Source organism: Odontesthes bonariensis, chromosome 18 (genome assembly GCF_027942865.1).
Source record: "Odontesthes bonariensis isolate fOdoBon6 chromosome 18, fOdoBon6.hap1, whole genome shotgun sequence".
NCBI lineage: Eukaryota > Metazoa > Chordata > Actinopteri > Atheriniformes > Atherinopsidae > Odontesthes > Odontesthes bonariensis.
Window position 1 is genome coordinate 35,282,940 of NC_134523.1, and position 13,840 is coordinate 35,296,779.

Here is a 13,840-nt window from a genome sequence, read left to right on the forward strand (position 1 = left end):
TTAGTTGGGTGGTGTAACTAAATACACAAAAACATCTTAAAAAACCTTAAACTCAAACAAATATTTTTGGGCCCTTGGTAGCAGCAAAAACAAACTGCTAACTTTCAAATACCAATTTTTAAGCTGAAAACATAAATTTTTTGTCTGTTTATGTTGACAATGTTGATTAATTCCCTGTCTATAGGCCAATGTTAGCTTGTAACTAGACAGTGTGGGGAAACTGGTAGAGGAACAGGGCTTTAACCGCCGTACGACTACGCCCTCTTACGAATTTTCTAATTCTTTAACGTTACATTTGACTCTCTTACTTGACAATAGATACAGATTCTCCAGTGGTAAACAGACACACATTTTATTGGTCATCAGGGAAATACAGAATAGAACAGTCCTCATCATATGGAAATAATAATTAAAAAAAAAAACAAGCCTACAGAGCAGGTATTTTTCATGAAAGTTCAATAACTGCAACACTTTTTGATATCACAAAGAAATACTGATCAGAAAACAATGTTCAGCTTCACATCACTGTGTCCATGTAGTTTCAACCTGTCAACAATCAGTGATATTATTGACCTGTACAAAAAAATGTTAGTGATTCAAAATGTCTGGGACACAGTGAAAGATTAAGAAAAGTCTCATTGGGTATGCTCAGAGTTGAGAAAACACGATGAACACTAAGGCGCCTTCTTTTAACAGAATGGGCTGGCTTTATGTAATTCAGTGTAATTTATAGTGAAGCTCAGAACAGCTACCAGGCAACTGAGTCCATGATCACATCAGCCACTTGTCCTTCTCCTTGTTGAAGTTCTCAGCCCACTGTCGTGTAAGCTCCAAATAGTGGTCTGGTTGGTTAGGCTGATAGTCTAGATACAGACGTATCACTGTTTTCCTGGGTAAGGCCCTTTCTATCTGTGTACCTTCATGCCATTGGTTAAAGGACGTAATGGTGACAATTTCTGGTCTGACAGACAGACCTGCCTGCAGGGAGGTCTCATAGTAACGTCCGTTGACGCGGTTTCTGGTGTTATGGTTGTTCCATGGTCGCACAGCAGTGTCTATGTACCCTGGACCAACGCTGGGGATAAACAGAAGATTGTTTGCATCACAGAAAGCCTTGATGGCTTTCCAGTTCTGGTGAGATGAGCCAAAGGAAAAGCCATTGGAGGCAAAGTAGGTATACATGCCATCAAAACCGCTAGCTACTATGTCATGTTTGTGGCGCTCTTCAACAATGAGGGCGACAAAAACCCCGTCATAAGGTGTGCCTCGGATGCTCCTGGAGCCTTTAGCTGTCAGGAGCTCTGCCCAGGACTCAGGTGGTGTCAGGTAGGAGTCATAGACATAAAAGAGAGGAAGGACTCGCCCTGTGCTTGTCTTAAATCTGTAGAAGGCGCCATGTTCTCCATACCTGAGGAAAGATGAGGAAAAGCAAATGCATCAGGTACCCACACTGAAAGCATTTGATGTCAGTATACTATCCATGAAATGCAGAGCTACTAATCAAAAGAACAATGTGCAGATTATTCTTTTCATATCAGAACTTGACTGTTTTTATAAGTGGCTGCTGCAGTGTGCATTGTGGTCTGCCACCACATGGGATGCTAGAATAGGAACTTTGCAAATCTTGCACATACTCAAGTTAATTTTCTTCTGTCAAACTAATAGCCATCAGTTACTCCAAAAATACAAATGCAAATCAGAAAAAGGTGGGAGTATGGAAAATGAAAACAATAATAAAAAATAAAGGCAGCAATTCCTATTTTTACTCTTACCTATTTCCTTGCAGACAGTATAAACCCATATATATATTTTTCATAATTTTAATTTAATTTGTGTTGATATGGTGAGAATTTAGAGCTAGCAATGATGCAATGATTTCAGTATCGACAAAAGGCCGAGTCTCTGAGGAGCAACAGTGGGCAGAGGATCTCCAGTTTGTTTACAAATGTATGACAAAAACATTAAAAACGTTTTAAAGCAATGCACCTCAAGGAAAGATTAGAAGGGATTTGCATATTTTTTGCCTTTAAATTGTAGAATCTAATTAAACCATTCCAGGTATTTGGAGGAATTTAGTGCTTAAATAACAATGGAACAAGGTGGAAGTCTGTGTGACTTGCCAAAGTCACAACTTAATTTAGAAATATAATACACAGAGTGTAGGGTTTTTATCGCTATTAACAGTACTGAAAGTCAGAAACCATCATCTAAAAATATTTACAAATGCAGTTTTAATGTCTGATCCAGTCTGACTTAACATACATGCAGTAATGGCTACTTTTCTTCTCGCTGTGACCTTTGTTTAGCCTGTGTTTGCATTTGTTTAGCCACATCCATTGGAAGGATTTCTCACTATTAATGCAATTGTTTGTTCAATTATAACCACAAATGGAAAGAAGCTTAATACCACTGGCATCACACTGAATGTAGACCACTTTTTCTTACAATCAAGTTGTCATTAAGTGTTATACAGTTGCTCAGCACAGTGAGTCAAAACACTGGCAGCAGTAAAGTCCAGAGATCCAACTTAACTGACAGTACTCAAAGCCCAGGCTTTGATTTTGCTCTCTTCTTACATCATTACAAACATATTGAGTCTGAGAATCACTGAGACTCTTTAATCTAGTCTTTAGTCAGCGCATGAAAATCTTTGCTTCTGCTTTTATAGGATCACGTATGGATATCATATTAGATTAAATAAGAAACATTATCTAATTTGCCACACAACCTTTTGTCACACTGTTTAAGCTAACATATAATATACAATCCTTAAGTCACAAGGAAAAGCTGTTTATGATTAAACTGTAGATGAGAGGGTTCTGTTAAATCTCACACACATCGAACTCAAAGCAAAAACTAAGAAAAACTCCCTCTGATCCATTACAGCATGATCACTGGGGAAACATCTATATTTAACTTGCTGGTACTCATCTTCCCTTTTCAGGGTTCATGTTTCAGCAGATCTTTAGCCCTGTAACGTCAGCAGCTAATGATGAGGACAGCAGAGCTCGACCCGTTCAGGTAGTGAAAGGAACAAAATCTAACCCTGACGTAAGCGGGCACATAAAAAAATCATCTTACTTGTCAATAATATATTTGATGTTGTCATGCATGCTCTGGTCCGTTCGTCCCTTGTATGGCTGTATGTGAAAGGCCACCTGTGCAGAGACATGCGAATAAACATATTAATTAAAAGCATCAAGTGAATCTGCAAAAACCTTGAAAACAAGGGATTATCCTGTAAATTCTGATCATTATTTTTGTGTTATTATATATAATTTCTATCAAGTCTGACAGCAGTCTGTGGACTTAAATAATCATTTGTTCATTTCATTTCTGAACCACAGCATTGATTGCATTGTCATTTAGTCTTCTCTCTTGATAATGTTTTACACCGAATGCTTAATTTTGAGTGAATCATTTTAATTCAAATTAATCATTATTATGACACCATCACAGATAATCCCAACAAGTCATGTCAGTGTTTTATAGAGCCCAGTCTCACCAGAAAACATGTTATTGGAACCTTTGTCCACATTAATCTATGGTTCTCTTAGGCTTCTGTTTGGTGTAAGGCAGTGTCCATGTATCGTGACAGGAACTGCACCTCATGAATAGTAAAATATGCAGCTCTTAACAATGAATATCTCTTAACCCTAAATCATAATTGTAACCATTTGCGAATGAGAGCAAAGTAGAAAATTGAAAAGGCTGTGAAAGACATCATATAGGATGGGTCTCGAACTCAGCTCTTGAGGCCCATCATCATCAGACCAAGACCTCCTGCCCCTTCCCTTACCTCTTTGTGTCTGTGGTCAATGCAGCAGTGTTGAACATGTATATCATCATGTAGCAACACGTCAAACTAACATTACAAACACACATTTAACCACTAAGCATTAGAAATAGTTAACAACATGCCTGGAGAGCTAATCATTTTCCTCAGACATCTAAACTGTGAAGTGGCTATTCTTTTTCTGCCTGATATGTAGGATTTTAGAAAATATTAGTAAAGGAACCATGTTTGAAACTCTGAAATGTTCCTATTTTTAAAATGTTTGAACTATAGCAATAGCAATATATGTCTCTATTTCAATGTTGTGGTGAGAGCAACTACGTGTTCTCAACCAAAAACAGCAAACGTGTGCTGCCCATCACCTCAGATTTGGCGATTACCTATCCTGCTGCCATCTGTTTATGTGACATGTAACTGCATCACATCCCGTACAAAATTAGGATTCAAAATGCATGGGCAGCTGGCTACCTCTATCCAAAAATAAGTCCTTATAGCAAACACTATGTAATTGGTGAGTCAGTGAGTAAATGAGTTTACTATCTGAACACAGCCTTGGACTGAAGTGGCAAGTGATGGTACAGAGGGTTATTACACCCCACCCACAAAATGCATTCCTTCAGGAACACTCAGAAACCACAACAGAGCCACTCTGCAGTCATGTCCTGTCTTTGAGCCTTCAGAGTTAGATGTTTATGAACTAACAGTGTATCATAGTGTCTTCAGCCAGCCCACAATTTGCTTCAGTGCAACAGAAATTAGAGTCAACACACTGAATTTGCAGCTACAGCAGAGTTAGATACACTATATAGCTCAAGAGGACTTGCTAGAACATAGATATAAGACAACACTGACCACAAAAATTAGTAATATGTGACCCATATATAATCAAACAAAACAGCTACAAAACTACAGGAACCCACATTTAGCTTAAGCTTAGATATTCTGGAGATTGGAGCTCAGCAAGAGGAGGAGGAGAAAAAAAGTGCAACAGATGCTTACCATTCCCACATGCATCTGACTGTAACTGTAATTTCCCTACATTCAGATGACGCTGCAGGGTATATCCACTCCACTGATCCGACTTTCTCTGAAACCCTTTTTTCAGCTGCTTCACAGTAATAATCCAAACTTGAATGCATACCTGCACAAACTGGACATGTTCTCACAGAGAACAGTGTGTTGCATTATCTGATAGGAGCTGAAATCTGAGTGATGGATGCCTTCTGTCATCCTGAAATAACTACAGTGGGCTCGTTCGCTTCAGCAACAAAGGCTCGAAAAGATCCGCTGCAGTTTAATGGCAAACAGTAAAGCATTGATGGAGCTGTCGAGCTGCAAACAGTGAACACTCAACGCCCACTCCATCTTTCAAAAGAGCCTGCAAGGTCTTCATAAACAGTTTCCATGGCAACGCATTTGTGTTTGGTGCCCCTGCTCAAGCTTGTCAGCATTCTCGACTGGTTGGAAATCCTGAAAGGCCATCGAGGTAAGATGCCTTTCAATCTGTTCCTGTTTGGTTGAATAAACCGGGATGAGAAGTGCTTTGTTTACTCAGATCCCCTCGTGTAGTGTGATGTCGAATGACTTGCATATTTACACTCCAAACATGAGGTGTATCCGTGCTGCAGAAGCAAACAAGCCTCCTGAACTGCTCTCACCAATGTCTGGCCTCTCCTCTGATGACAAGACACTAAATTGAAAACATGCCATACCATCATGTTGCTGTGTGCTACATTATTTGCAACTTACAGTTTCTGCAGGGCAACTTTTCCCCAATGTGTAATTGGATGTATTAAGAAACATTGCAGTGTGGTCGGCATGCAATGTGTTTTATATAAGTTGTGCTTTCCATCAAAAGAAAAGATAATCTAGTAATGGCTTGATCCGATTTCCTGCATATTTGTGCAATGCTGCAGATAGCTACTGTGAGGTATAGAAAATGCGGAGCTCCCACACAAAGAAGCACAATATCCATGCACTTAAGAGTGGGACTGAGAATGAATGAAAGCAGTGATACTGTGTTGTGGTTTAGCAAGTGTGAATGACAACATAAAACAGCAAAACCCATGAATATGGAGGGAATTCTCTTGAAAAAAAGTGAACCTGCTTTTTCATTGCATGGGGATGTGGGAAAAACAAGACAAATCACACAGACAAATTCTGAAAATGTCCCAGTTGTTCTGGGCATGTGCACTCACAATGATTGAAGATACACTGGGGTATGCAAGACCCAAATAATGCAATGTTATTGAAAAAAATGGTGATATCCAGTGTGGACATATAATCTACATGATTTTGGCCTTGCATACAGCTTTTCTCGATAATAATAGTATAATAGTGCTGTAATACCTATTCCACATGACACAGAATATACAAAATGTCTTCATCTTTAGGACATTTGACACACACACACACACACACACACACACACACACACACACACACACACACACACACACACAGACTTCAGCTTGTATTTTGTCAGAAGAAGTGCTAGAGCACTGAAACACTGGAGCATTAGCCTTCAGGTCAGCTGTGAGATACACACTGTTGTGTAAGTCTGACTGAGACACACAGAGACCCAGTTCTCAGTCCAAGACTTCCATATAAGGAGCGAGAAAGTAGACCAAAGCAAAGCTCCTCTGACCCGTTAACGCTGAGTCTGGGCTCCGTTGTTTAGTGGCCGCCATCTCGAGCACCTTCAGCATCGTACAGCTAAATGTTATCAAAACCCCTTCAGTGCTGAAGTAGGTATGACTTTGTTAGATCTAGTTGTGCAGTGACGAGGTAAATCTGCGCTAACACACTTCTAGTTTTTAAACACAACTTAAGGCTCTACAATACAGGCCTCAGAGAGAGGGACACTTTCATATCTCTGAAACATCCATGCTGCTGTAAATGTGAGCCGTTCAGGTCAAAGAGTTCAAATAAAAGCTGCTACCAGGACCCGATGTAAAAGTTCCAGTTGGCTGACTGTCAGTGACCTCAGTGGACCAGAATGCAACACATGCATTTTGAATAAATGGAACAGCAAATTTAAGAAAAAAGATTACTGCCATTTACAAAACAAAAGGTGCCTCAGATTCTAAAAGCTTTTATTATAACTCAGAGAAAAGGCTGTGGACAAATGTTGATATTACACATTATGGGTAAGACTGGTCTGCATATGTTTAGTTCGGTGGAGGACTTTAACTTCTGACAGCATGTACATATGTATATTTATATATGTATATACTGTATATGTATACAAAGTAGAATTCTTACCAAACTTTAGAGGCAGTAGCAAAACATTTGAATACAAATCATTGTTCTGGTTTCTAGATAAATTAAGGCTAAATAATTACAAAAAGGTCATTTTCAGACAACACAGAGCTTATCAAACAAGATTCAGGTCAATGTTTTGTTAACATTATATTCATAAAGTAAATCATCAGAAAGGGAAAAACATACCGGTTGTCTCACCAGTTACCTTGATGCTGTGCCTTTGGGCGGCGTCCATGACAGCAGGAACCAGGTCCTCGTAGGGCTCCCCATGGTTGTCTGCCACCCCAGGAGGATACCATGACAACACCAGCACCCCTACAAAACCACAGCGTGGGGAGAAGGACAGAGAGGCATGAAGTTTGAGAATTTTGTTTCATTAGAGCTGCGTTCAAGTAAATCAGGACTTTCGATAAATGTTCCTCTCTTTAAATATTCATTTCATAATTAGTTGGTATTCAAATTTCTCTTGGGGTTGCTGTTGCGGCCTTTGACCCAGAAGTAAAACAAAATCCAGTACAAAGAAGATGAAGTCAGTAACAAAAGAGACCAAATGTAAAAGAGAGTGTGCAGCTCATTTGTTTAGAAAAATAAAAAAAAGTAAAGCTGATCACCTTACTCCTCAACTTGTTACCAGGGTTGCCATAATTACCATTAATCATGTTATCTCAATTATTTGAGATGATTAGGATTATGGTTAAAATGATCCCAATTAGCGCCATCAAATTATTGGAAAAAGCTTGGTGAGACTGACACAAATGTAAAATTTCCACCATTTAACAGAGCTGACTGACTGAAAAAGCTGTAGCCCATTTAAAGACATCATCTCGTTGCAGCTGTGGACATGTCATGTCTGCCACGTACAATTTTCTGTATATAAATCCACAACTAAAATATCATAATCTTGACTACCCAACATGGTACTGATTTGCAGCTAGCCAAATTATTTATAATTTGTTTTAGTTGTAACATAACAGGTTAATTTAGGGTCAACTGTGAACAAACTAAAAAGGGGGCATATCCCTACCTATCTGACATACCTTGGTCAATAAAACTTTTGTGATTTGTTTGTATGCAGGCAAAAAGACAAGTAATTTTGTGAGATGGCCCAGCAGAGCTACAACCATAGCTCAACTTAACTGTGCAGCTGGGACACAGGGTCTGTATTCCCTTTCTGACCTTTTGTGCAAAGAGTAAAGCATGTTTTCAACTCTTAGTTATGTCTGTGTGTGGAATTTGTCAATTGTGGTAAATATTTAACAATGTGCCTTTAGCTGCACTGACGTTATACCTGCTGCAGTCTATGGATGAGGATAAAAAAAAACGAGTGGTCTCTATTTTTGTTAATGAAATTTGAGGTTTTAAAACTAACTAGCTAATTGAAATAAGGTTAATTACTGTCAATTTACATTGTTAAATGGGGACTTTTGTACCTCTCTGTTCCTGTTTAAGGCAACATACTCATAAACTTCATTGTTATTAGAATTATCATTCAAAAATGGACAGCACTGTACCAGAGACATGGAGAGCTGGTGTTGCAGCAATGTTTACCTGCTGCAGCCGCTTCTATCTGGGCCATGTGTGACTCCAGCACCTTCGGGTCCCTGGAGCTGTAGGGTCCCAGCTCAGGGTAAAAACTCGAGGCTATGTCCTCTGGAGGAGAGTGCCTCCCTTGAGCATGACTGGCTGCGATCTTTGGGTCCCAGTGCGGCACCAGGACGTGATCCCAGTGGATGTACTTGTTGTCCATGCTGGGAGAGCCATACCACAGGTAGTAGAAGATGTGGACGTCATAGAATATACTGTACTCTCGGTCAGATCTAGTGAAAACCACTTTAGTGTCGCTGCCGCCCATGTGGAACTGGCCTGGCGACACCACCACGTCTTTCGCATCCAGCCGCCTCCTCTCGGATCTCTCCCCGATGAAGTCTATGCCGGGCGCCAGGTCCGAAAAGCCGTCGCTGGGTTTCAGCGTTCTGAGACCCATCATGGTCCCAAAGATGAAGAGAGTGAAGAGGAAGAGCGCGACGAGAGCTTTCCTGCGCAGCCGACTCATCGTCGCTGTCCGTGGTGCTGCTGCCGCAAGGAGAACGGCCGTTCCGGAGGGCGGCGGGGGAAGGACGCTGGTTCTTCTTAATGCCACCGACCACCCATGAGCGCAGTCATCGTCTTACAGCATGAACAGGCGTCGAGCAGGTAAACGAACGTTCTGCAGCTGCAGAGGCTGTTGCATAACGGAGCCTGTGAAAACAACGTCGTTTTACTTCCATAATCAAGACCAGGGGAAATTTTGCAATTCAGTAAATCTCCTCCTGCTTCTGTAATATCAATGTACATGTATGTATATGTATATATACATATATATATGTATATGTATATATACTGACTCACACTCTTTGTTCTTCAAAAGTAATGCTACATTTTTCATTTATCCAGCAGGCGTTCCACCGTATCCACTGAGAGCAGAGAGCATTGTGGGTACAGCCGAAGCTTCTGTCTAGCTCACACGAACTCAGTCCGGTTACCTTTGTATTTCGTCCAATTGCTGCCTCCCTCTTGCCCATCGAGCTGCTGTAGCTGCTCCTTCTGTCAGGAACAACATTCGTTTCTCGGAAAGCGGCACAAAAAATGAAAAGAACAAAAATGAAAAACACCCAAACTAGAGGACAGAATAGTACATTTATTTCAGTGATGCTAGTGGGAGGGATGATTAAGCCCAACCGGAAAAAAAAAAAAAAGATTCAGCCTATGAGGGTCGATTGGTGCCACAAAGAAGCAGGAGGTGGAGCTTAACGTGTGGGAACACCTCTTAAATATGTACATGTGCGCTGATGTGTAAGTTCTTTGTTGTAACACTCTTCACAATTTTTTGCTTCAACTGGAGCTCACCTGAATACACCTTCTCATCGCGCCATCGTCTTTGATGGAGCTTTTCTGTGAACAAACACCACCCAATCAGTCTTAGCTGAGAATAAACACTGGAGTTATCTCTTTGATCAAGATTCAAACATCAACCTGCTTAATGGTCTATGAAGCTTGCTGACTTGTGTAAATAATCCTCCTTGTAAAGTGTCCACATAACTGAAATGTAAAAAGAAGCTCTTTGTGGTTTAAGGCGAGACACTACAGGTGAATAGGGTAATATTTTAAAATAATAGATATCACCATGAAACTTCCTCAGTTGATTACTTATACAAGTATGAAAAAATTTTTTATTACAAGTTTTAGAAATTTGTATGTTTAATTATGCAAATTAGACATTATCTCATTAAATATGCCCACATTTGCATATATTTCCGGAAGATAGATCTGAACATATGATAAAGCCAGGTGCAAAATTCTTTTTTCATTTTGTTTACACATAAAATGAAAAGAAAATTACAGAGGGATTTCAGGATATCTGCTTTCATTACCTAGGAAATCAAAATATACTGCCCATAGCCTAAAAAAACATCAATTTTCGCCATATTGTTTTATTATAATGTCACATAAATCAGGCCAGGAATGATTTATCAACAAATCCTTCTGTAAATATCTTCAGAATACTGCTAAGTGTATAACTGGAAAGTTTGGTGTTAGTAGGTGCTCCATAGGCTGAGATATTGATACTGGAAAAATACAAAAAAATGATTTTGAGAAAACGACATTTAAAGATTTAAATAGGGGAATTCATTTTGATAAATTTGAGCGAAATGTACTGCCGCAATTAAACAAAACCTAAACATAACCCATAACACATTTTGAAGGAGTAGACTGGCCCAAAATCTAAAAATTGACCACTGCATGAAATCACTGTTTTTGCCTGCCGTGTCTTGCCTTAAGGTGGAACTACATCGTGGAAGTGTTTACTATTTTATCCTTATGTAATTTTTGGAAACCTTTAATCAATTTCATGATAGAAGACGTGTAAAATCAGTTAAAGCATGATTAAATTAAACCCAGTAAACTCACTGTTTACTTTAAATCATACATTTTTGCTTTACATTTCATTTTGTGCACCAACCAGATAAAGCACTTCATAAAAGTCTTAGGCCACCTCTCATTTCTTGATGTATTACCAAAGAAATTAGAAAGGTGAGCAGGGTACACCCTAATTGAAATACAGTAAATAAGGCAAAAGCAGAGTTTCTTCAATTCTAAAGAGTTTGAAAGTCAATATTTGGTATGAGCACCTTTATTTTTCAAACACAGTCTGAACCTTCTTCAACATGCTTTCTGTCATTTCTTTAAGTAGTCTTTAGAAATAGTTCTCCAGACTTCTTGAAGGACATTCCAAAGCTCTTCTTTGGATGTCGGCTGTCTTTTGTTCCATTCACTGTCAAAATGATCTCACACTGCTTCAATAATACTGAGGTCCGGGTTCTGGGGAGGATTCATCACGATTTTCAGTCTACTTCTTGTGTCATTCGGCATACCGCAGCCTTTTCTCCCTGTTTCCTATCCTTAAGAATGGCTTCTTATTTTATGTTTGTCAAACTGTGTTATCTCTGTTATATTTAATGGATGCTTCCAAAGAAAGGGGAAAGAATTATGTGTCATTGTGACAGGCTGCTATTAACAAGGTGTCAAAAGTTACAATCAAAAATGTTTTTTTGCTGTCTGTTATGTGTGGACCCAACACTGGTTTATCCCTTAAGTTAGTTTAAGTTTTATGCTTGATAATCAGTCAGTGTTAAGTGTCTTCACATGCAAAGAAAAAAAACACAAACATCTGAAAATGGTCAGGCAGCCAATGTCCAAAGAAAAAACTTGGTTTCTTGTTTTTCTGAAAGAAAAAGAAAGGAAAAAAAGCATTCTGACAGGCATTTTGATAAATTTCTGACATTGATGCAGTCTTTGGTGGTTTTAGAGACGACATGCTTGAGGTGACATCTAGTGGAGTTCATGTGTGCCGATCATCTGCACGCCTATGGATGAAGCTCTTTGTTCCTGGGCTCTGAATGTAAAGCTACAGCTGCCTGTCTACGGTGCTTTAGAAAAGAAGAAAAAAATAATCAACTTACTTTTTAGTACATATCTGCCAAAATATGTGCAATTTGCTTAAATAGTTGAGAAATAAAAATCTGAAGTTAAACAAACACTAGCAATAAATCTTACTGAACAACTCTGCCTCAGTGGCGCTGGGTATTTATCTTCCTAAGTCAATAATGATTTACAGGCTTGAAATACATAATTTAAAGCATGACTTTCCAGATGTGACAAAAAGCTTCTTGAAAACCTTTACTTGTTAATGGAGCTGTCCATAGTGCTGAAACTGTCCTCTATTTGATACCATGGGTTGTTGTTAACTCTTTATCTTAACAACCACTACAGAACGAGGACTCTAAACAGGCAACACAGTCTGACAGCTGAACTCTGATCTAAAGTCATTGTAATGTCCATGCCATTTATGCCTTTTTTTTAACCCTTTTTCAAAAATATCACCGTTTTTTATGTTGAATCAAAACTCATGGAAATCTAGGACATCCATAAAAAGTTTATCAACTAAATATAAACTAACATAAACAATATATGCAATGTTCAAAACGAAAACAAGGTATTTGAACATACCTGACTTCAGTAAAAATCTGCCATCACGGCTTTAGTTGATTATCAAAGCTTCCATCAAAATGTGTGGCACTTTATTCAGCTAATCATTTAGTTGATGTTTATCATCACCAATGTTTTTCTTTTCTTTTCTCCATGAACGGGCGCAGATGGGATTTTTGAACTGGGGGGGACCAAGCAGTCAACAAATGATTTCAACTCAATAAATTATTTTTGAGTAATTTGGGCATTTGGGCTCAAGTTACTTTTGTAATACCCTATGGGCCAATAATTTGCACTAAAAAGCCATTGTAGAATTATTTGAAATCATGGATAAACAACAATGAAAATTGTTAAACAAAGGCCTACCCTATTAACTGGCCAATACTGTATAATTTAACTTTAAAATTTTTTAACAAATCAGGTCTTTTTTAACACTTGGTGCTGCCAGAATGTTTCTCCATTCAGTGATTTTATCTCACATTGAATACTGCATCACAAGTTGGTCTCTCACCACAGCTAGCAATCTGAAATTAATTGAATCACTGTACAAAAAATCTCTTAAAGTTTTTGACCGAAAACCCAATTCTTTTCATGTATGTAATGTTTTAAACAAGTACAATCTTTTAAATTTTGAAAATTGTATTACTTTTAAGTATGTATGCTTCATTTAAAAAGCGCTACATGGACTAGCCCCACCTCCAGTGTTTACCTTGTTCAACCTAGGAATTCAAGTGGTCTGAGAACAAGGGCCTCCTCCAGAGGAGACTGTGAGGTCCCCCACAGGAAAACAACTTTTGGACAGAACACTCTCTCTGTGAGGGCCACGAACATCTGGAACAGTCTTCCTCTGCACATACGGGAGAGCCCCACACTGATCAGCTTTAGAGCTCAGCTCAAACTATGGCTGAAAGCAAACCAGTCATGTGACCATTAGACTCTAAACATTCCCTGTGATGCTTCTATTGTATATTATATTTTCTTTCTTATGTATTTTTTTCTTGTGTATTTGCCTGCCTAGGGACTACGGATGAAAACTAGCTTTGTAGCTATAATCCGACATATTTACATTTGTTTTTATACTGATGTTCATTAATGTGCATTGTCCCTATTCAAATAAATAAATAAAATAAAAAATTAAAAAATAACACCAGCCATACATTATGAAACTGTCTGAAATACCAATCACTCACCAAAACCTCATGCTTAATTTATTTAAGGTAAACACAAGAAACTTGTGCTGAAGAAAAAACAAAA

The 13,840-nt window shown here is 38.7% G+C and overlaps 1 protein-coding gene across 2 annotated transcripts; it reads right to left on the reverse strand.

Annotated features, from left to right (window-relative positions):
* Positions 1-336: 336 nt before the first annotated feature.
* On the reverse strand, positions 337-9,768 carry maneal (mannosidase endo-alpha like). Of its 2 annotated transcripts, none has more exons than XM_075450088.1 (5): positions 9,583-9,768; positions 8,609-9,298; positions 7,266-7,375; positions 3,082-3,158; positions 337-1,408 (listed from the first exon to the last, which is right to left on the reverse strand). In XM_075450088.1, exons 2-5 carry the CDS (start codon positions 9,111-9,113, stop codon positions 772-774), a joined length of 1,329 nt encoding a protein of 442 aa, XP_075306203.1. In that variant the 5' UTR covers positions 9,114-9,298; positions 9,583-9,768; the 3' UTR covers positions 337-771. The 2 variants fall into 2 exon arrangements, with proteins under 2 accessions (XP_075306203.1, XP_075306202.1); XM_075450087.1 differs by having other exon boundaries at positions 9,449-9,768.
* Between the last annotated feature and the right edge of the window lie 4,072 nt (positions 9,769-13,840).